Source organism: Dunckerocampus dactyliophorus, chromosome 5, assembly GCF_027744805.1.
Source record: "Dunckerocampus dactyliophorus isolate RoL2022-P2 chromosome 5, RoL_Ddac_1.1, whole genome shotgun sequence".
NCBI classification, from domain to species: Eukaryota; Metazoa; Chordata; class Actinopteri; order Syngnathiformes; family Syngnathidae; genus Dunckerocampus; species Dunckerocampus dactyliophorus.
The window spans coordinates 12,202,460-12,227,610 of NC_072823.1; the positions used below are offsets into that span (position 1 = coordinate 12,202,460).

The 25,151-nt window shown below is 40.3% G+C and overlaps 1 protein-coding gene across 2 annotated transcripts in view; it reads left to right on the forward strand.

Moving 5' to 3' along the window:
* The window catches only part of spon1b (spondin 1b), a 73,984-nt gene that overhangs the window by 45,316 nt on the left and 3,517 nt on the right, over positions 1–25,151 (forward strand). Inside the window, exons 7-13 of one of the 2 annotated variants that reach the window (XM_054776211.1) lie at positions 15,975–16,039; positions 17,429–17,630; positions 18,623–18,763; positions 19,850–19,925; positions 21,133–21,315; positions 24,106–24,276; positions 24,920–25,084. In XM_054776211.1, the coding sequence (XP_054632186.1) occupies positions 15,975–16,039; positions 17,429–17,630; positions 18,623–18,763; positions 19,850–19,925; positions 21,133–21,315; positions 24,106–24,276; positions 24,920–25,084 (1,003 nt within the window). Of the gene's footprint in view, positions 1–15,974; positions 16,040–17,428; positions 17,631–18,622; positions 18,764–19,849; positions 19,926–21,132; positions 21,316–24,105; positions 24,277–24,916; positions 25,085–25,151 lie in introns of both variants that reach the window. The other variant, XM_054776210.1, reaches the window with a different exon arrangement.

Here is a 25,151-nt window from a genome sequence, read left to right on the forward strand (position 1 = left end):
GTTTAAGCTGTTTTTCTCCCTGTAGAATGCGCAGAAAAGAGAAAGACAGGTGTGGTCACGTTTGACAAAGATTGTGGATGATGGGCAACATTTTTTTTAAAAGTGCAGTTTTCCTTTTGAATAGAGAGGGAAGGATCCTGATAGCATTTTACTTTCTGATTATTTTTCAATCTTGGAACCGCAAGTAAACGTGATACCTGGGAATGAAGCAAAGGTCCAACACTCCTTCACTTTTTGTCTGTTCATTCATGTTATGTCTGTTTTATGTCTTAGATGTGTCTTTTTTTCTACCTTATTTTCTTCATTTGTTTCCTCTTTTCTTCTCACATCACAAATATCTGAATGTTTTTTTTCTGAACAAGAAGAGAGTACTGGTTAGAAGAAGTACTATCCTTCAGCTTCATATCTCTTCTCAAAACACTTCACAGGAAATTGCTGCAGACGTGCCAAAGATACACACAGGCAGATAGGCAAACACACAATCACACACACAGAAGCTCTTTGGCACATCTTTATTGCTTCTCAAGAAAGGCAAAATGGCACAACTGAATGACGAATAGCGCCATGAGTGCCTTCTCCTTCCTACTTTTCACATGGTTGTCACCCCTCAGATTGAGAGCAAGGACAGTCCTACTGAATAAAGTAGTCTTTCTGGCTCTGTGTGCATGTTCACAAAACACTGCTGTTTTTCGTGAAGTTTTGAGAAAACTGTCAAGACTTTACATGCTGCTGAGAGTACTTGATTCTTTGTGGGGCTACTCAAAATGCCTCAGCATGGATTTTTTTCTGCCTGCTTGGTTGTTTGCCAGAAATACTGTTTGTCTATGGCCTTCATTGCTGTGCTGCTTTTTTCCCCGTCCTTCTTTCCTCCCATTTACATTCCATTGTTCTCGTCGCAAAAATTACAAAATGAAAAGCTGTCTCAAACAGGATTTTAATTGGCCTTGATTTTATTATGTTTTGAAAGTGTGCTGTGATTATTATGACAGTATATAAAAAATAATATTGAAACCTTAATTTTTTGTGGTAATTTAATCCCCTTTTTATGACCTACACAACGGAATCCTGTACATTGAACAAATATCACAGTTAGTAACAGATTTCTTGAGAGAAGACAAGGAAATGCTATTTAGAGTCAATGTAGCATTTTTCTGATACTCTTATTTAAGTGTATAGTCACTAGATTTAGGTTCATGTACCGTAATTTCCGGTGTACAGGCGCTACTTTTTTCTTAAACTTTGAACCCTGCGGCTTATACAGCAGTGCGGCTAATTTATGGCTTTTCTGATGTTGCGACTTCTCCTATACTTAAGAACTTGTACTAATTGTTTAAATACTGTGTCGCTTGCGAATCAGTGAGGAAACAGTAATTCTTTCTTTGGCAGGAGCCAATCACGAGCTACAAGGTAACTCCCCACGAACTTGTAAACCCATCAGAAATCACAGTAGGTCATTACTCGTATAAGCGTCTGACTCACGGTGTCATATTAGAAAGAACACTAAAATCATCACACAGCAATTTAACACTCAAAAGTTAGGTAAGAAACAATACAATATGAGTTTCGAATACAAAAACAACTATTTTACTGGCTTCCTCATCATGCATTGCTTCCCAACAAAGCAGATCATTCAGTTGCTTCACTCAGTTGCTGATTCACTCAGCTGCCTGTGGAGGACAAAGTTAACAACAAGATGAACTGTGTGACAAAATCAAGCAAATCCCATTGTCAACAGCAATAACAAGAACATCTAAAACTTTAATGATGTACTGTTGCAGCTTTTGTTTTAAAGGGACACTTATTAAATTGCTATTATTTTTTCCGGAGAAACCGGTGCAGTTTTATTTAACTTGAATATAGTCCTCTTCTGTTTATTTAATTTATTTAACTGTACAGTCAAACCTTTTTTATTAATGTGAAATTTGATGTTGTTTTCTTAATTGCAATGGAGATGCCACAATATTGTTGTAATAATGTATTGAAACAGTAATTTGATGCGCAGGATTACATTAGATTTGATATTCATATGAGCTAGTCTGTTTGATGCACTTTAAGGCAAATTGAAGTTTTGAGCTTTGCTGTGAAAAAACCGCCCATTCCGATTTTGGGCGATACCATTTTTTATTTTATTTTGTAATAAGTGACAGCATACACATTCAATGCTCCAATCTTATTTCGCTGATAAACATTTAACAATACTTGTGAAACAATACAAACTTGTGGTTTTAACTGCAGGTAGTTCTCTAAAATATAAATGAAATGTTTAGAAAATTGCTGCGTAAGCAACTAAATTATATCACTTCCTTTAGTCTTTGATTTTCCACATTTGAAATACAAAAAAAAACTTGCACAGCAGGTTACACTGAAGACTTGATTTGAGGCTATTACCAACAATAAAGTGCTCAGTGACTGAAAATGGATGGTCATCCAATTCCATGAAGTCCATAATTTTTACCATATTAGTGTAAGCAGTTTTTTTTTATGACACTTTGTTACCACAAGTAAACAATTTATTTTGAAGGCCGGACGTGTGTTGGGTGTGTTCAGAAGGTCTCTTGACCGTTGCTGTAAATAAAATAGAGATGAGCTGTAAATAAATTAATAAACATGAATAAACATGCGTCCTGCAGCCTTGGCTCCCTTCCTTTATTTACACCAAACTTCTATGAAATGAACAGGAATCTTGAAACCCTTGGTTACAGTAGCTTTGCTCTTTTCACTGCTCATAACCGTTAACAACAAGCCGCTGTTTTGGCTCCAGCCTTGATTGTTACCTAGTCTTGATTGTTAGCTGTCCATGTGGCAGAGCAAATGGGGACAGTGGCTGACTTCCAAACTTTTGCGGAGGTACAGAAGAAGATCAGTGGATAAGATCGGTTTCATATCAGGATCCGCAAATCGTCGATATCTGAAAATTTATTAAATCGGCGCCGAAATCAGTGCATGCTTCGTGCAGTCTGAGTCGCACACACATAGCCGTGCTGGCATGCTTTCTGAAAGTAAGCTAACCCAGTTAGCCTCCACTCATGTTCGGTGATGAGTAAGAGAGGAAGGTTTTTTTTGCCGACTTTGTCGATGTTTCAGGTGGCCGCTTCAACATGTTTAGTTGGCTAGCATTTATGAGGAGATGAGCGGTTTTATTGGCCAATTGTACGACTCTGGAAATCATAGGGCCCTAGTTTTAGCTTTTATGAGTGGTTATACCTATATGTGTTTTATACACGGTTCTGCGGATATAAACTAGAGACCCTGCTTAATCCTGCATATTTACGTTCGTATTTTATACACACCTGTTGATTAATGTGCAGTGTCCATTCAGTAAATTAACAGGAAATACTAGACACTGTCACAAGTTCTTGTAGTGCTGATAAACATGTCTAAATATGGGCTTATTAAATTGAAGACAGCAGGCACAGTAGTGCAAGAGATCCTATGTAATTTCATCCATCTTTGACCGCTTATCTGAGATCGGGTCGCGGGGCAGCAGCCTAAGCAAGGAGGCCCAGACTTCCCTCTTCCCAGCCACTTCGTACAGCTCCTCCCGAGGTGTTCCCAGGCCAGTTGGGAGACCTAGTCTCTCCAACGTGTCCTGGGTCTTCCTTGAGGCCTTCTACCGGTCGGACTTGCCCTCAACACCAGGGAGGCGTCCTGACCAGATACCCGAGCCACCTCATCTGGCTCCTCTCAATTCGGAGGAGTAGCGGTTCTACTCTGAGCCTCTCCCAGATGACAGTGCTTCTCACCTTATCTCTAAGGGAGAGTCCAGCCACCCTACGGAGAAAATTCATTTCGGCCGCTTGTACCCACGATCTTGTCCTTTCGGTCACTACCCAAAGCTCATGACCATAAGAGAGGGTAGGAACACTTTTTTGTGGATTTGCATAGGGTTTTTCGAGAATCGATAAAACGTTACACTCGTGCATGCAACACAGTTCTAGTTTTCTGTATGATCATGCAAAAAGGCAGACTGTTATTGATGCATATGTCATGCTTGAGGGCAATATATCAAAAGTTCACTCCAATAAAAATGCTGCTCTGCCATCAGCGTTGAAGTGCAGTGGTGCAATATTGATGATTTGACAGTCTGCTGTCAGCTGCGCTATATTTGGAATTACCGTCACTTGTCTCAGAGAACAAGAGGTGTGTGGGAAATGAGAAACACTTTTCAGCACAGTGATTTGTCTTTCTGTGTATACTGTACATTGGTCTGTCATTGAAAGTATGACTTGAGCCCACATGTAAGTATCATGTAGTGCTAACATAATAGTTGTGTTGAAAAGTGTATATCTGAAGGTAGTCCGCTGAAGTACTGGTGTTAGAACATGGATACACATACTCCCATACTCACAGTCCTGTAAAAGCACGCACAGGGTCTTGCAGGAGTTTGAGAATGCTTGTGGCAGGCTGAGTCTCGCAGTTAATTCTAATTGGCTACAGGAGGGAGACAATTGAGCAAATCAGGCAGGGATAAAGACTGTCAGCCAGGACAGAGCCTCCTCCTTGGTTTCAAAGACACTTTCCTGTTCAGTGCCTGGCCAATAACAAATGCATCGTCAGCTTGTATTTTGATGCAAATTTTTTAGGTGACAGTTGCAAGTATAAGAATGGAGACGTCCAAACCATGACTAGTTGAACATAGAGCTCTGCAAATGCAGACGAAAACTGCATGTAGTGTTGTTCGTCCTTCCTACGGGAAGAGAATCATCTTCATGCGTCATCCATCGGTGGTGTGGCATTGTTACGGAGATGGACGCGTGGATGAGGCCAATCCACAGTAGGGTAAGAGAGTTCAGCGGCAGTTTTTGTTGGAGGAGGAGAATTGCCGAAGACACAAGACTTGTGTAATGTGTGCTTTAACTTGGCAGTTTTGATGTGCTGTGCCTCGTGCGCTACTGCTCCTTTCCTGATTGCCCCTCGCCATGCTGGGTGATCCTGGAAGAGAGTCCCCCAGGAGTTGGGGTCTGTCAAAAATTTTCTGCTGGCTTCAAAATAGACAAGAGACAAGACCAGTTCTTTGAGAATAATGAGAGGTGCAATTTAATAACGTTAAGAACAATTTAAATTGTTGGCATTAGCATCGCTGAGAACATGATGCTAAAGAGTGTTGGCACCAGCAACATCCTTGTTTTTTGTTTGTTGATGAAGTTAGGCAATGGACAATGGAGGAAAGGAATGAAACCATAAATAGGAATCCTTATTTCTCACTAATGTAACTAAAAAGGAAATCACTGACATTGTCAATAATTGTAAAGCAAATGTATTAATAACAATGAATTACTCACAGATAGTCAATACGGATACAGAGCTAACATTTCAACCTCCATGGCACTGATTGAAATCACAAAGAAAATTAGTAACGCTATAGACCACAGAAAGTGTGCCGCTTCAGTATTCATGGATCTTACAAAAGCCTTTGATACAATTAATCACAACATTTTAACAACAAAATTAGAAAGTTATGGAATCAGGGGATTAGTTTTGAATTGGGTTAAAAGCTACCTACCTAACAGGAAGCAATTTGTCAAGCTAGGAGAATACACATCTGCAAGTTTAATTATTACATGTGGAGTACCCCAGGGGTCAATATTGGGACCAAAACTGTTCAATTTGTATATCAATGACATCTGTAAAGTGATGAAAGAAAGTTGGTATAAAAGGTGGCGAGAAATACTTCAATATTGAATAAAGCAAAATTTGTTCTTGATCAAAAATCACGCCACACGCTTTACTGTTCTCTGGTATTACCATATTTAACTCATTGTGTGGACATATGGGGTAATAATTAAAAAAACAATATTCACTCGCTAAATGTACTGCAAAAAAGATCGGTGAGGATCATTCATAATGCCGCGTATAGAAAACATACAAATCCTTTATTTTTAAAATCAAAAATATTAAAATTTGCTGATTTAGTAAATTTTCAAACCTAAAATAATGCATAAAATTAATAATAACTTGCTACCCAAAAATGTCATAGTATTAAATAAGCTTTGCTTATTCCTACTCCTTTGGGAAATCGTGGAATCGTGAATTGAATCATGTGATGTATTCCATTGTAACTTGCATGCATGTTCAAATAAAACTGAACCAAACCAAACCAAACATCAAAATTTGCTCATGACTTTCCATAGTCCATTAAGACTGACCGTATCAAAGGCTTTTGTCAGGTCAACAAATGTGTTGTTGATGTCAGCGTTTTGTTCCTGACATTTGCCTTGCTGCTGGCATGTAGCAAAAATGTTTTCAAGCACGCATTTTGATGCAGGCCATTTAGGTGATACTGTAGTTACAAATATGAGTAATGGAGACGAAACCATGACTAGATGTCAACGTTTAAACACGGAGAGCTGTAGATGCAGACGAAAAGGGTACATTGTACAAGCAACATTTCATTGCAACAGGGGAACAAAACCTGGACACTCATGTTGCTTTACAGACTGCTGAGGAATAGGAAATGTCCACCCTGGTGATTCTGATTGACCTCATAGCTTTCCAGTTTAAAAAAATGTAGGAGTGGTCTTTCGGTTATCACAGCAAGTCACTTGCATGATTTGTTTTGCTTTAGTTTTTATGCTGGATGATCTTCCTGGCGCGACCCAGCCATTTATCAGTGTTTGGGTCCGTCAGTAGGGAACATGACTGACAAGCTCGAGCGTGTTGTTTACTGCACCAGGTACATCTCATGATCCCAGAGGACCGTGCTTTGATTCAGACATTGAAGAGAAGAGCAGGGAGTAAAACAGATGAGGCAAATTAAATGCATTGCAAAAGAAAAAGCTTCTAAAATTTCAGTCATCACAATGGAACCTTTTAAGGCAAATAGCATGACGATTGCCGAATTCTCTGTTGAGCATCAAAGGCATACCATAACATAGCATGGGCAAGCTGTTGTGATTGACGTACTTTGTGAAAATAAATATCAACTTGTGTTGTATTTGTTTAAACAAGGAACAAAACATGCCGTTTACATTCTCTTATGAGATAAATTAGTCTGTTTTTTTTTTCTCAAAATGGTGACGCAGTGAGTGGCTGCCTTTAGAGCAGCTCTCTTGCTTTTCTCCTTTTTTAAATTTCTTTTCTATCCTGTGGATATGGACACGTCCACGTTGAGACTTGTCTATTCTTGCACATTTGTACGTGCCATGAGAGCGAGGTCCTACATTGGTGTGGTTCCCTGTTTACCCAGGGAGAAGCTGTATCGAGGCTGCAGAGCCGCCGCTAAGATGAAAGCCAAGCGGCTAGCAAGAAAGTGGAGATTTCTTCTATGATCATGGGAAATGTGAATTCACTACCGAACAAGATTGACGAGCTGGCTGCACTGACAAAGAACGTCAAGACCTTCAGGGAATGCAGCTTATTGTGCTTTACTGAAACGTGGCCAATTGCTAATGTGGAGCTAGCAGAGTTCAACACAGTCATAGCAGACAGGGACACAAGAGCCTGTGGTAAGCGCAAAGGAGGTGGGCTTGCACTGTATGTAAAGAAACAGTGGTGTCATCCTGGGCATGTGAACATTAAGATCCATCTGCAGTAGGGACATCGAACTCCTGGCTGTCAGCCTACATTCCTACTATATGCCCAGGGAATTCAGTCACGCCATTGTTATGCTTGTCTACATACCTCTGGGCTGCATGTCACGTCATCCACTGCACGACGGATAAACTCCAAACGCAGCACCCTGAGGCTCTTGTCTTGATCTCTGGGGACTTCATTCATGTGACATTTGACAGAACACTGGCTGCCTTCTACCAGTACGTGGACTGTAACACTAGGGGCAACAGCTATAGACGTAATGTACGTAAATATCAACGATGCATACATTGCTGCCCCCCTACCTGCAGTGGGGAAGGCAGACCGCAGGCTGGTCCTGCTCAAACCTCACTATATAACAAAAGTGAGGAAGTTACCCATGACGCTCATTCAGTGGTCCCTGAGGCTGAGCAGGCTCTGTTAGACTGCTTCGAGACCGCTGACCAGGATGCGCTGCAGAGCCCTCACAGTGACAATGTAAAAGAAATGATCGCTTGCATCCAGTAAGGACTGTACGCTGCTTTGCTAACAAAAAGCCCTGGATAACAAGTGACATCAAACACCTTCTGAACCTGAAGTAGAAGACCTTCAAAGACGGTGACACACAAGCACTTAAGCAGGTACAGAAGGAACTAATAGTCAAGCTAAGGGCAGCAAAGGAGCAGTTCAGAAGGAAAATACTGTACAAACGAGAACGCAGAACAACAACATGAAGGAGGTGTGGCAGGGAATGAAGAGCATCACGGGCTGCAGCTCAAAGAGGGGTGCCCACATTGAGGGGGATGTGAGAATGGAAGACCAGTTAAACCTGTCACGCCTGGTGCGTGGTCGTGCAGGTGTGAATCCTCGTATGCAGAGGCAAGACACTTCCAGGTAAGAATAACAGCTTTACTGAACACTTTTGCAAACAAAAAGCACAGCAACTTAAAACTACGGTGCAAAATAAGAGTCCGAATGCACCGCGATAAAAATGGAACAAGTACAGAGAGAGGAATTAAAGCTACCTGTGAGACAGGCAGGCCACTGGACAAGCAGGTAGGAAGGCAAGCACAGGATCAGCGTAAAACAAGGACACTAAGGTAAATGACTAGAGAGTCGGCTGACATTTTTTAACAGGATTGACCAGCCCTTCCCACACACAGCTGCCCCCAGCAGCTCAAGTAAGTGCAGAGCTAAGGAGGCTGTGCCCCAGCAAAGCAGCATGTCTGAATGGAGTATCACCTCGACTTCTGAAAGCCTGCGCGTGGGCGCTGGGAGACCCTCCACAGCGCATCTTCAAATTGAGCTTGCGGTTGGGGAGGGTTCCACAACTGTGGAAGACGTCCTGCATCGTTCCAGTCACAAAGAGACCACATCCTGGTGAGCTGAATGAATCGCATGTGATGAAGACCATGGAACGGCTGCTGCTGTATCACCTGAAGCCACCTGAGGCCATACACTCGACTCTCTGCAGTTTGCATACAGGGAGAAAGTGGGAGTTGAGGACGCCATCATCTTCTCGCTCACCTGTACAGAGGCAGTGGTGCTGTGAGGATTACATTTTTGGACTTCTCCAGTGCCTTTAACACCATCCAGCCTCAGCTCCTCAGGGACAAACTGACACAGATGGGAGTAGGCTCACACCTGGTGGCATGGATCACAGACTACCTGACTGGCATACCTCAGTACGTGTGACTGGGGAACTGCGGGTCTGACACTGTGACCAGCAGCATGGGAGCACCGCAGGGAACTGTCTCCTCTCCTGTTCTGTTTACCCTGTACACGTCCGACTTTCAGTACAACTCTGAGCTCTGCCATGTACAGAAGTACGTGGATGACACGGCCATCGTGGGACGTATCAGGAATGGACAGGATGATGAGTATAGAAAACTGATCCAGGACTTCTTTGACTGGTGCGACACAAACCACCTGCACCTCAACACCACCAAGAGCAGGGAAATGGTGGTGTACTTCAGGAGAAACAGGACACACCCAGTACCAGACTACCAGACTGTGGTAGCTAGTGACGTCCTGTATGCAGTAGTGTGCTGTGGGAGTGGCCTCAAGAAGAAGGACACCACACGCCTGGACAGACTGGTGAGGAAGGCAGGCTCTGTCATTAGCTAAGCTGGACAGCCTGACATCTGTGGCAGGACAAAGGACACTGAGGAGGCTCCTTTCCATCATGGACAACCAGCATCATCCAATGCACAGCATCATCTCCCGACGAAAGAGCAATTTCAGTGGCAGATTGCTATCACTGCCCTGCTCAACTGAAAGACTGAGCAGATCATTCTTCCCCCATGCCATGCGGCTTTTCAACATAACAGAGTGGGAGCGATAAAAACACACACAGGACTGAACTTATTAAATCTTCATGTATTACTATTATGATGTATTATTATTATGATATATTATTATTCATTATGTATTATTGCACTACAAATTTCACATGATCTGACAAAGGTTTTTTTACAGTATGTGTTTATTTATTCTTATTGTATTTCTTACGTTTCTTGTATCTCATGTCTTGCCCGGGTTGTTGAGGTTGTTTAGATCATTGGAAAGAGAAACCTAAACAGTAAATAATCCCTTTTCCACTTTAAACTCATATAATTTGGCTTTTGGTGATTTTCTGTCTGACACAGTGGGTCAAAACTATTGAAAATTACAGACACACTAATGCCCTTACTGACCACATCCTTCTTAGCCTTTCGATTAACTTTTCATTTTTGATTCATCAGCACTTTGTTTGGTTCAGTACTGCCTTTCTTGTTAGCTAGAAATTGGATAAGTTATTATCAAGACCCCCATTTCAGCCTCAGTGCTCATGTATGGGTTGACATTTACAACATGACAGCATCTTGACACAAGTCCCCTTCCGTCTTCATTAGGTACCCAGGAGCCAGTTATATTTTTTGTCCATCAGCCCACTATGTTCAACACCCTTAGACAGGTCTGTGACAAGATAATTACCATGGTGCCTAAGGGAAAACGGCTCAGAGTTGTGTGGCAGCAATTCAGTCCATAAGGAAGAATTAGATATATATTATATATGTTACAGAGAATACATAGTATAAAGAGAATTGTATATTACCTTATGATTAAACAGTGTTTTTTTTCCATCCACAAAAAAATATAAACAACAACTTCAAAATAAATCAACAGGCAAACTGACAAGAGGTAGGATACAGATCACCGGCCAATATATACGAAGCGACTGACAGAAGACCACATGGACAAAAAGTATTGCGAAGGCTGGCCATTCAACATGACCATCCATCTATCCAGTATTGATACCTCTTATCAATCTTATCCAACTTATCTAACAGGCCGCTAGTCAATTGCCGGAAGATTGAAAGAATTATGTCATTATTTTCTTGCATCCCTGACTTAGGAGTTCTTGTAGCTGTGCATCTAACCCAAGTTCCTATTAGGTAACTATTCAAGAAATATAGTATGTCTACAGCTTTTTTCTATGCAGTCTCTTATTATTATCTTCCATGCTCACTCAATTGTTTGCTAATGCATTGTTTTTCACAAAGACATCGTTAATGAACTAAATAAGGGTGTCGCAAGATCTCGTGTGATTAAAACGTGACGAGATTTCTCGTTTGGACTAAAGCTGTCTCGTGGAGCAGGGCAGCCAGAAGCCAGACTATGAACTATTGCATCGCTACTATGAATGATAATACACGTAATATCGAAGTGGCAGTGTGCAAGGCATTATTGTAAGGGCACATTAAGTGCTTAACGCACACCTTGCAACCCTCCTCAGTGTTCCCAGCATCAGTGAGTGACATGTGGCTGTTTTTTTCATTGAAGTTGAACAGTTGTTGCCGTGTTTATTGTCCAAGCATATATATATATATATATATATATATATTAGCTATTTCTTATATATTGTCATAACAGTGGTGGTTTATTTGGTCACAAAAAATGTAGATCATAATATCGTTTAGCGTCAATTTGTGGGACAATAATCATTTCCAAACGCTCCTGCATTCTTTTGTGTATCAGTTCTCGTGGACCCAATCTTAATAATAATAATAATAATCTCGTCTCATGATTTGGTCATCTTGTGACACCACTAATGGTAAATGTTGTATAATTAGCATATAGTGGCAAATTTCCTTTAGCTGGTATCAACATTATGCTGCAGAGATGTGTTACAGTCAACACCAGCTACTATAATACTATGAAATACTATTAGTAGGATAGTTTCTACTTCTCTCTCCAAGCTGTTTTACCCTGCCATCTAAACTGTTTTGCCAGGTGACCTTGTAAATAGTAAATTGCAAATACAGTATTTCTTCTGCATACCCTCTTGTTTGTCTTGAGAGCTTAAAGCTTCCCACCGCAATCCATACAACTTTCCATGGACAGCTGTGAAATGTGACTGCAAAGACCCTCTAGCTTGATCTACCTGTTTTTCCAGGTGGTCATAAACAAAAATCACTGCGAGTGTTGACTTTATTCTTGTGAAGGGGGTGAGGGCATGGGCTTGTTTTGACTGAGTTCAATCTTGTCTTAGCTCAATGTCAAAACTTTACTCCCACTTTGTCTTCTCTCAATTCAGCTTTTTACTTTTCTACAAGATCTTTCTTCACATTCTCTTTGCTGCACATATATATATATATTTTTTTTCCATCCCTTAACATGATTTTGCACTAATTTACTTGTAGTAATAGATTTGGATACAACTATTATACAGAAATGGGCTTTGGGCCTTGGAAGATTTGCTAGATTCATCTGACATTACAGGTGGGAAACCAGGGAAAAATAAAAATCAAATGAATTCACTACTGAGACGACATGTAGAGATACAAAACAAAGCTAACAAATAAAAACAATAACATAATTTCCAGACAAATCCCAGAGAACTGTTCTGTGAATGAGATGGATATATAACAATTCATACTGCAACATTTCGAGCATATTATGGACTCCATACATGGGAGGCGACGTTGCCTCTAGTCCTTTTATTTTCAAAGGAACCTGCATGACAGTATCTCCGATACGAGCAAGATCTGGTAATAGCAACTCGGTACTAGCTAGCTTTTTTTCTACTGAACTACTGTGATACCCTAAAGGTCCCTCCAAATGTGACAGCCAATCAAAACCATGGGAGATTCGTAATTCACTCTGCATGTTCGTGCGTCGCTGGCCACAACCACTCATAGCCTCCCGTTTCTACGCGTTGGCGATGGGGTTTGCCAACTGTGGTCGTTTGTCGCCCCCCTTGTGTACAGCCCATTTCTAGACTAATTTTAGCATTTTACCATAACGGTCTGAAATGTAATAGAATAAGTTAACAGGGAAACATAAAAACCTAAAAAAAAAAAGGTCTACCTTCACTTTGATAACACAAACCACAACTCTTTGTTTTGTTTGTGTGCTTAACGCATGATGTAGTAAAGCATGCATATCGTTGCTGCTTCTTTTCATGCTCTCATAAAACAGTGGTTCCTTTGAACTCAATCTATGTGATTGTTGAATTAGATCGCTGCAGTTTTTGTTTTCAGGATCAGTGATCTCAGAAGAAGATTTTGGCAGATTTTTTTGTTTTTTGAAGAGGGTGTTTCTCTAGTAAAACACAAAAAGAGCCTGCCAGAGGCATCCACATCACCCGGGCTGCCAGAAGCACACAACCAGCTCTTATAAGAGCACATAAACAGGTTTGCTTCCTTCCCAATTTTATAAGGAGAAGTGGCTTTGGACAGTTGAACAGTTCCAATCAGTTATCTGTCACCTGGAGCCACGTTACGACATTCATAACCTGGGATAAATGTGTGAACATTTATTTCCCTTGTGTTTTGTTAATGGATCCAGTTTTTATGATTTGTTTGAAAAATTGCACAGAGACAGAGACAGATGACAGGTTTGAAATACAATCCATGACACCAGCAGACAAATGAGCCCCATTCAAGTCATGAATTTCCTTTTCTAACTGTGATTACGTGATATATAGTTATACAATTTGTATTCATTCATTTATGCGTCACACTTGTAATTTCACAATATCATGCTAAAATCCTTTCACTAAGTGTATTGCCATACACTTAGTACCCTATTATGAAATAATATTTTGTAATACTATTCGCGCTTAGGCTTTTGCGGCTTCACTCTGTCACACTTTTTACAAATATACAGTATTTATTAAAAAATCATATTGCGGTTCCTCACTGCTTTGCGGTTGACTACGGCGTATTATTAGTGAAAAATATGGATATTTAAGCACATTTTATGTGTTTTTGGCCTACATTTAGCATTTTCAAGTATAATAATGGCTAAATGAACCGAAATCCATATATATGGCATACGGAAGAAATACTGTACTCACCATTCAAAGACAAATCCCTGGGTACGCGTAGCTAATGTAGCATCCTCATCATCAAACAAGTTGCAGTATTTTCACAGGATAGTGGTTGTGTGTAAGAAGTGTGTGTGTGTGTGTGTGTGTGTGTGTGTGTAAAATTATAATGTCCAAGTAGGGAACTTGGGAATTTGCAAGCGACTTTACAAAAAAAAACCAAGCCCAAAGTCGCTTCTAAAAGTCGTGTCATAAAAAATATCTTACATAGGCAGTCGGAGTCGCATCTGTGACTACATCTTCCTTAATTACATACACGGACGGCCATTACAGTTTCTGGAAGATTTTGTAGCAATGCGTGCAGAGGCTGACATGCCATTACAAAAGTTAGCCAGGCTACATCCATTTCTCAATTACTGGGCAAACTGGTCCATTCATGTATTGCATCAATAAATGTAAGAATTTTTTCTTTTAATTAACGGACATTTTATTCACTAACCCCAAAAAAAACACACATACACTATGCTGGTAAAAATAAGTGTAAAATGTAAAAAACGGAATTCTAAAAAATTTTAACGGAAAAAACGGAATTTGGAAAAAATAAAACTGATTTCATAGGGCCCTACATTATTATGCTGTATAATTCATGAAAAAGTTGTCTCAGCAAATTTTGTCAATAACAATAAATTGTAGGACAATTATCGTCCAATTATCGTCCAGCAAATTTATGTTCTAATCTCGCCTCGTCTCATACGCATGGACGCAGCTTTGTGCATTTTCTCGTCTGGTGAGTTGGGTGTCTTTGATGGCTTTGATTGATTTTTCATCTATCAGATTGACAATTGCTTATTTTTCACCCATAGAGAGCTCTCTGGTTTTTATGTCGTTTTCCGAGGAGGAGGAGATGTTTTTTGGGGGACAACTATATTAAGAAGACAAGGAGACAAAATTAAGCCAGTATTGTGAAGTGAATATTGATTAACAGTGAACAGAGTGGGAGACAACATGAATAGCAGTCATTTGTAGACTATTGCACTTAATAGATGAAATGAATACACACTTCCGAGAAGCTTTATTCTTTCCAGGCGCTTTAAGTGCATAAAAGCTGAGCCAAGGCGGTTCAAAGGTGAACTTCATGTTTGAGAGAAACAGAGTAACAGAGAGAGGAGGATTAGATGTAATGATCCAGAACTGTGTTGCATACAAAGGCCTGCTCCACATTTTAGTTTATACATCATTTCTTCCATATTAATGTAATAAAAGACACACCACATCCACAGGCTGTTATTAATGGCAGCTGTCTAGTTCTTGGGAACAATTTTCCATCATCATGTTTTCCTCTATACCTATATGTCACAGTGTTCCCCGAGGTGACCGTGTCACGTTAAACCTGACACAGGCACGATGGACCAAGTCCTTAGGTTGTTATGTGCACTCATTACAAAATCTCTGTGGTTCACCAATGCACTCAGCCAACTACATGAAAATGCACACAATGTTTATATATACAGTATATATATATATTCAATATATATATTATTATATATGCAACATATATAGTATGCATACCTGTCTAGATGTGGCCTTTTCTAAGTGCATGTGTGTGTTGCTGAGGGGATAGAGTTGCATATGGGGTCAGAGAAGCTGCAGAGCCCAAAGCTCTTGTGCGGACAAGATGGATAGATTTTTAACTAGTTTTTATCCACACCACTTATCAACAGAACAACCTCCCTCTAACACACACACACACATTTGTTTTCAGACATTTTATAATGCTGATCTAATCAGTAGCTGGACCACAGCACATCACATCTTAGTCTACTTTTGGCCGAATAAGAGATGTGATTTTACTGATGTTTTATGTGATGTGTTGTGCAGTCAGTGAATTGTCTGTGAAATAGCATTGGGTGTCAAGTTGCTGTGTCCGCTGTGAGGTTTGTCACAGGAACAACTGGGTCTCTTTATGTGTTTTTATATCTGTAGAACGCACAGAAAAGAGAAAGACATGTGTTCATGTCTCACATAAGGATTGTGGATGATGGGCAAAATTCCAAATAAAAGTGCAATTTTCCTTTAAGTCAGTGAAATATGGCATGATCTTAACCTTTTTTCTGTCCCTTTATTTAAGTGCTCCTTTTTTGTTTCCGTTTAGGGAGATGAAGTCCTGACTGTCATTAAAACCAAAGCCCAATGGCCTGCGTGGCAGCCGCTCAACCTGTAAGTAACACCCTGTCACTTTGTCTACTAAACAAAACACGTGTTCAGTCCCGCTTGGAGCAGCGCTACATTAGCAACGCGCTAGGTAGTCACCGGGAAAGATGTTCAACACATCAGCAAAACATACATACATTATAATTTGTCTCATTTGTTATCCATCCATCCATCTTCTGTGCCGCTTATCCTCACTAGGGTCGTGGGTATGCTGGAGCCTATCCCAGCTGACTTCGGGCGAGAGGCAGGGTACACCATATAGACAAACAACCATTCACACTCACATTCATACCTATGGACAATTTAGAGTCGGCAATTAACCTAACATGCATGTTTTTGGAATGTGGGAGGAAACTGGAGTACCAGAGAAAACCCACGCAAGCACAGGGAGAACATGCAAACTCCACGCAGAGATGCCCAACAGAGATTCGAACCTAGATCTTCCCGATGGCTTAAATGTCACTTTGCAGATGTCATATCAGTCAGCTGACATTAAGCTCCCCTCCTGATTCGTTTTTGAATTGAATTGACAAACGATACATATGCATCACTAAATGAAGACACAGCTGGTAGGACACAAGGGAAGGTTCCCAACTAGCTGCTTTAGTCAGGACTGGTCTGTGACAATAGGTGTCATCTCCTGCTTGAGCTTGAAGCTTGAGAAGGTTGACGGGATCCATATATTGCTTATTATTAGTTGCATAGTGGATTTATTTAAGAATTTAATGTTATTCTGTATAGGTTCAGCCAAACATTATCATCTTCCATATGGCTTAATGTTAACATATTGGGGCATTTCGAGACAGAGGCAGTGTGTGACAAAAGTCAAGTCCACAGCACAACGGAATATGCAAATTAAAAAACTAACAAGAGAAGACCAAAGTGTATCTAAAAGCACTGTGGGACAAACTAACAGCTGACATAAAGCAGAAAATACACAGCAGGGTAGGAAAATTACTGCTGTAAAATTACAAAACCATGAGCAAGAAGACACGATAAAAGGAAGAGATATCTGTACCATAACACGGAAGACAGACTAAGCAATGAGTAATGCAATAGTTATGTTTATGGTGGATTGTTAACAAGAACACATTTCTTTCTTCCACATCTGAATAATGGAAGTAAATAAATAATCAAAGTATTTATTTATTTTTTTACCTTTTTAATTTCCACCACTAACAACAGTTAGTATTAGTAATGCTAAAGTTGGAATACATTTTTATCACTTTAAGTTATTTTTACTTATGTTGTCATCCATAGTATGTGCAGCATTATTACCTACAGTACATTACGTACCCTGCTGCAGCTTCCTTGTGACCTTAAACAAATGATAGAGGAGAACGGGTGGATGGATGTACCATATTTACAGCTTGTTTCCTTCCCTTTCCACACCAGGCGTGCTGCTCCATCGGCAGAGTTTTCTGTGGACCAAACTCGTCACCTGATGTCCTTTCTCATCATGCTCGGACCTAGTCCTGACTGGAACGTAGGACTGTCAGGAGAGGACCTTTGTACCAAAGAGTGCGGCTGGGTCCAGCGACTGGAGACAGAGCTTATTCCCTGGGATGCTGGCACTGACAGTGGTATCTCGTATGAAGTAAGGTGATTTAATACTGATTTTAATTCACACTGATTTGGGCAAAAGTAGTAGGTTAGAGCAGTGGTTCCCATACCTGATTCATATCAACAGATTGTGCAGGTGCCTCTAATTCTGTGACTGTTGAGTGTAAATCAGCTGAGATAGACACAGATATTCGACGCTAGCCAGCGAAGAAACTGCCCTGCCAAATAGTGAATAGTGTGCTGAGTTAAACAGGCGACTGAAGTGCTGCTGGTGTCCCTCAAACCACCGGTGCTCATGGAAGGGAATATCCCAAAAAAGGGAGCAAGACTTATGCCTGGAATAAAAGGGCATAAAAAAACCCAGGTCCAGGCACTCAAAGAGGTTTGAAAACATCAAAAGGCCTTTAATTTGATGGGCTACAAAACAGTAAAATACACAAACAGTAAGTGCAGTCTGCACTGTACCCTGAAGAGTTACCATGACTTGCTATGCATAAGAAAGTATACAGCAATAATGCTCACAGTAGCTTACCGGTAGTTTGGAGAATTACTTACATTTGGGGACATGTACTGTACGTATAAGTTGATGGCTGTTTTTTAAGGTTGAAATAATACAGAGGCTTTTGGTTTTTCAGTGGTACTTTGAAGTATTTTTTTCTCTTTCTTTATAGAAAGTACTAATTTACTTTATTGTCTTTCAGCAGCCTGAGAATATTGTTGATTTATCAGATTCCTATTATCATCCTATTATCCTATTGACTCATCCATTAAAGACAAAGCATTTGATGTTCTTATGGATCTTAATCATGCAGTGGAGGTACTGTATATGTTTTGCCAGAGCAGATTCACTGTTCAACAGTTGAGTCTACAGTAGTACACCCCTCCTGTTGTACAGAATAGTAAGTGGAGAGCAGGCACGCCCACTCTTGACATAATGAGATTGCCATCCCAAACGACTTGTTAACTTTTCATGTCTGCCATTTTATACAATTAGTTCACTTATGTTTTGTGTGTTTATTTTTCCAGTCGCCAAACAAGGCCACAATTCCCCAAGAGAAGATTCGGCCTTTAACTAGTTTGGATCACCCTCAGAGCCCCTTCTATGACCCTGAGGGTGGGGCAATTACCCCTGTGGCCAGAGTGGTGGTGGAGCGCATTGCTCGGAAGGTAAAATATGTTCTCTGCTTTATTTCCTGGATCATTCTGGCATGTTGTGCCTTTTAAACTCACACAGTTGACATTCGGAGGTAACATGCACGGTGGTCTAATGTGGAAACCAATAATGACATTTACCATATTGTTTAGATTGTAACACCCCAGTCACACTAGAGGCAGAATGAGCCAGAATGCTGTCGGAATTGAAATTCTTGGTTTATTCTTGGATACTGTATACTGAGTGCATTCGAAATATGGATTTGAAGTGGAAAAATATAAAACAGCATTCAAAAGGTATTCTAGCTTAACTCTGACTGCATTCTAAATATTCTTGCTCGGGATGATGATGATGATCATGATGATGATTGGATTTATTTGAACATTCTTTTTTTTCCTCACATTCTTTTACATCAGTGTACATCACATATCACAATTCCAAATGTCCAAAAGGAGCAGGAAGAAGCAGAGCTTAATCAATCCTACCCCCCTCTTTGTTTCACATCCAATAGCTCATACATGTCACAATTACTAATACATTTCACATCAATTGATGATACATGTGTTCATTTCCCATACAACATGTTCCCTTTACCAGTTCTGAATAACACGAGAAATATAACAATATAACAATGTGTTACAATGAAATTGAGGTTTTTCACCACCGTTTCGACATGTATCGTAGTGTTTGTGAAGAGATTCCGCCACGATTGAGCGGCCCGCGCACAGCACAGTGAGGGGGAACTACCACTGCAGCTACAGAGCCGAATGTCCAACGTGAAACGAACTTCACCGCGGTACACCGTGGACATGTCTGCACTGTGGTGTTGCGTTTTCTTCTTCTTGCGGGTGGTGGGAGTCGAGTGGCAACCAGCTTTGAGGCGCATTACCATGCCTACCATGTTGAAGTATGGCCCAGATGTTACAAACGTTTTACGGCAATCTTGTGGCGAAAGCCAATATTATCCGATCTTCAAAACACAGCAGATCGGCAGCCGATCTCGATCCCTAATATGTTGTCATATTGTAAGAAAGAGGTTTTGAACAGATGTTTTTGGGGAGGCATTATTTGCGTTATTGTACTTGTCCTTGTCTGCACAGGGAGAGCAGTGTAATGTGGTACCAGACAGCATTGATGACATTGTAGCTGACATTGGGCAAGAGGAAACGGAGAAAGGTACAGTGTACACAATCACTCCATCACCATAGAGGATAGATGAAACTCACTTACTAGTTGAACCGTAAAGTTAAGCCTAAATTTTGTGTTGGAGGACAAACCACTTATAGTAAGCTGGCTACATACCAGAAACTAGAATATGTACAGTGTCATGTGCTTGTATTTCTTCCAATATCATTGGTCCGCATTGTTTGTATTTATTTTTTTTATTTACTTAACCTTTATTTAACCAGATGAAATACCTATTGAGACCTCTTTCACAAGGGTAATCTGGCCAAGAAAGGCAACAGCATACATAATGAAAAAAACAGACCTTGAAATATAAAGACCAAACAATTTTTTTTAAGGTGAAGGAGTTAATATTGCAGTAACAATTTAAGAACACAGGCACTTTCTGTTGTCGGTTTCTTAAGCTAGCGCAGCAGGCTTCCAATGAAACAAATTGTGACATTTAAAATTTAGGTTGGAGAGCATTCCAAGCATAGGCAGACAAACTTGATGCTTTTTTCCCTGTTTCAGTTTGAACATGGGGAGTAGAAAGATGCAAAACATCATTGGTTTTTCAGTTCTCTTCAGAAAAGTGCATAAATAAGTAGGACCCAAGCCAAGAAGAACTTTATCAACCAGAGTCATCCAAAGTGAATATCGCCTTACAGTCAAGGAGGGCATGCAAGCTTTAGCGTACAGTTCGCAGTGGTGCCTCAGCCTCAAAGCACAGCGGTAGACCGGAGTCAAGGACTGTAGGCAGCTGTATGAAGCACACATATAAACAACAGTACAGGCAAAAGAGTAGCTGACATCAGAAGCTTTCTAGCTCTGAGAGAAAAACATGAGTTGTTTCTAAAGTAGCAACCAAGTTTCACCCTTAATTTGTAATGAGGACTGTAACATTCATCACAAGATTTTGCTCAACTGCCTTTAAAGCAGTCACCACTGTTTGACATTAAATCAATTGACACATAGCACAATGTATCCTGGCATATTTAACAAATTTAAGTTTACACAATTCACTCCGTATCCATCCTCACCAAACCAGACAAAGAAAAAAACATCACCGCATATACAGTACATACAGTAGACGCAGTTTGGAATCCTATAAAGATTCAGTGTTTCAAATGAAAACAAGAGACGACCATGTGAAACTGTGGAAGTTTCTCTTTGTGACATCCAAGTCCACCCAAATCAACATTGAAATTTTCCATCCTAGATGACACCCCCGAGACGTGTATTTACTCTGGCTGGTCTCCCTGGTCAGCTTGCAGCAGCGCCTCATGTGATAAAGGCAGACGGATGAGGCAAAGGATGCTTAAGGCGCAGCTGGACCTCAGCGTTCCGTGCCCCCACACTCAAGATTTTCAGTCCTGCATGGGACCTGGATGCAGTATGCAGGGTGAGCACTCATACACATTTATCAGTTTTAAAAATTGTCCCGTGTAAAATTTGACTCTTCCTAAACTTGATCCAACCCTACTTCTGTAAAGTTGCAAAATCTCTGTATAGACAGAATGGAATAAGTATTACATAAAAGTCAGTGACATGGGGAGGCAGGTGAGGCAGAGCCTCACTTGTCATGATGAAAACAAAAAAAGAAAAATGACCAATAACATAAAATAAATATTAATATGTGTCCATTGAACTGTATTCTCCGTATGAGTCCCATCACTTTTAACATTTGCTTAAGTGAAAATCACTGAATTTGCACATTATCCGATCGAATACAGGGAAGAAACCTAAGGTGAGGACACCATCTTGGTTTAGTACGCAAGCCCTGCCTACGATAAAATAATGTTGCAGAAACATTTATTATACACCATGACCTGCTACAGCCTGTGTAATGTCTTTAATGTGAGTGTGACATTATTCTTGCTAACCAGACAATAAAATAAACAGAAATGTACTTGCAGTACCGATGAAGGGTTGGAGAGATGTGGTAGATGTCCGTGCACAGAGGAAAAGCCAGTGCTTTGTAAATTTGTTATTTTATTGAAATACCCAACCAGCAGTGCTGGCTAGAGCTAGATGCTAGACTGCCAAGATGAAGCATTACATAACCAACCTCGCCAGGAGGTGATCAGACTTTCAAAACTAAGTGTCAGCACTTTTCCTGGAGAACTGGTAAGAACACATGCTTTTCAGTTAATAAAAAGTTAATGAATGGGACTAAGAAGTATCCGAAAACAGTTTGGAAACATTTTTTAACCAAAGTTAATTACTCTTTTAATGTGTAACCTGTATTAACATTTAAAAAAACTCCAAAGTCAGTACCTCACCGTTTGTCACTGATAAAAGTCGTATTAAATAACTTACTAAAACGTTGTTCAAACCCCCGGTACCCCCACCCTCACACACCCTCTGTACTTTTAGCTTTTCTACTGAAACTTTCATTTGATGAAATGATGATCTAGTTAGTTTTAGCACATCATCATTCAAAGAAGCATCACTTTCTCCTGTTTCGCTCGTGTCGAACTTGAAGTCGCCCTCATGCTCAAACATGTTGGGCAGGTTGGGGGTGACGTTGAGGATGTACTTGATGTTGTACTTGCTTAGTTTTGTATTCAAAAGTTATACATTGATATGCACACATAAGCATAGTTATTTATCTTGCATTGACAAGTAGATAGTCTGTGACTCTTGATGATTTATTTTTGCTTAAACCAAAGGAAAGGAATGGAGAAAAAAAGTGGCTGTGTTAATTATTTTTTTCACAACCTGACAGATTGTTTTATCGGGAAATTTAATTGGGGCCAAGGTTGTACAGATACCGTGTCAACAGAGTAGATGGTTCATGAAGAGAATGTCACATAATACAGTCATCTCTAATTAGGAATTTTGGTGGTCCCTTATCTACCTCAGAGAAGCATTCGGATTAGCTATTTATTCACAGCCGTCTTTAACAAGCATAACCATTACAGTGGTGCTGTTCAATGAAAATATCGTGAGGCACCATCCACCTATGTAGCCTACATGCAAGGACTCTCTTTTATTGTCGGATTTCATTTTTTACTTCCAATTTCTCTGTCATTATATTATGAATAGCGCCCTCTAGCTAAATCACTTCTGATTTCACTCAAACATCTTCTCATTCAATACAATTTAAATTGACAAAAGACACAAAAAAAGACTAAAAACATAAGCAGTTATTGTATTTCTGGGCACTTTCTCACATCAATAAGGCATTGGATCAGAATGAAGTGAATCACTACTAAAAGCATCAGGTATCTGTTATTGAGATGAACTCTCAGGAGCACAAATGTTTTCAACAGGCATGAATCACCGCCTGCATCTTGTCTACGATGTAGCAATGACAGAAAATATCTCGTTTCAGTCCCTCCAAACATGAATAATACTAAATAAAAACAAAGATGGCGGTGTGGCTGTTTATGTGTCTTGATTTCGAATAGACGTCCAGCGAAGAAGGCAGTATGAGCGTGAGGATGACAACTGTACTATAATTCCCTCTCTCTGCTTTAGGTTAAACTGTTAAAATGGGCAAATATTTTATGCTCACTCACGCAAGTGATTCTTAGCAACACAATTTGAGAATTGCATTAAATCATGTAACCTTTACCAGAGCAACTGGAACTGTCAACTGATGTAATGACACTCCTTTGTAACTATCCATTAAAAGGTTTTACTACTACTGCATATCTGGAATACAAACATTTCGTGGGATAAAGAAAGATCTTTTTTTAGTGTCAAATGCTAAGTACAGAGAAATTAGTCTCTGTTAGCGTTTAACCCATTCTTTTGAGGAGCAGTGGGCAACCATTATGTGTGGGCGACGTGGGTGAAGTGTCTTTCCAAAACACACAACATTAGCGACTGCGATGGAGGAAGCGGGATTCAAACCAGGAACCCTCTTCACCTCCTGAGCAATGCCGCCCACAACTCCAAATCAACTCGTGTAAAAAAGTATGTTGTTTGCAATTTTGTCAACTCCCTCTGCTCAAACATGAACAGCGGGCATTTTTATTTTTTGAGTAAACAACTTAGCGTGCACATAAGCCACTGTGATATGCACTAATGGCTGCCTAATATGAAAGAACTGAACTCAAATGAACAGCAACACTTCTATAATATAAAACCTGCCAACTAGCTTAACTCCTAAATTCTTGCAAAATGAAAGTAAAATGCGTGCAACAGCCGAACGTGTTGTCATTTCTACTGTCCTGATGTGCAGAGCCATCGACATGCATGATGTCAGAATGGATAAGTTGGTCAGCCTGCAGCGTGTCCTGTGGAATGGGAATGAGGTCTCGTGAGCGTTATGTGAAACAGTACCCAGAGGATGGCTCGCTCTGCCAGCTCAACACAGAAGAGACGGAGAAGTGTGTTGTCAACGAAGAATGCTGTGAGTCGGGTGTTTTATCATTTCGCTTATTGACATTGTTCTGTATTCATTATAGGCAAATCTCAGTTCTATATATTCCTCAGACATTTGGACAATTCCATACAGGCAGTTTGGGAAGGAATTGTCACAGTGCTCAAACAAAGAGCTACGGTTGGATGAGTCTGGCAATGAAGAACTTGTCTGGCCTGCGCAGAGCCATGATCCCAATGTGATAAGACACCTTGTTAGCTGGGTCCTCTCACAAAAATGTTGGGTTAGAGAATGGACAGAAATCATATCTGTTAACCCTCCTGTTTTCACAGGGAAACTACCATATATTTGCCCTTCTTTCCCTGTGCCCTGCCGTTTTTTTTCTTCTTTTGACTTTCATGAAAAAACAGGTCGACACTCTAAATTAACAATGCCATAAAATACATCTGCTCCCGCAAAAAGTCATTGTGTCACGGACACACTAACCACTCCAAAATATTGCAGAAAGTCTTCCTGAAATCTTCTTTTCACTTTCTGAAGGTGTAATGACCAACTTTTGTCCTTAACTATGCATTTTAATTAGCACCACATTTAAGAGGCAGAAACTTAATTACACAAAGTGTCTGTTCTTTTGAGATTTTTGTGTGTGTTTTTTTTCTCCACCCCATAGCAGCCAGCAGCTGTGTGGTGACAGAGTGGGGGGAGTGGGATGCCTGCAGCGTCTCCTGTGGCATGGGCATGACAAGACGTGAGCGCATGGTTAAAATGCCTCCTATTGATGGATCAATGTGTAAATCAGAGGTGGCAGAAGTGGACAAATGCATGATGCCAGAATGCCGTGAGTTAAAAAGTATTTACTTTCTCTGTAAGATGATGGTATCAAATATGATAGGCAGCATGATAAA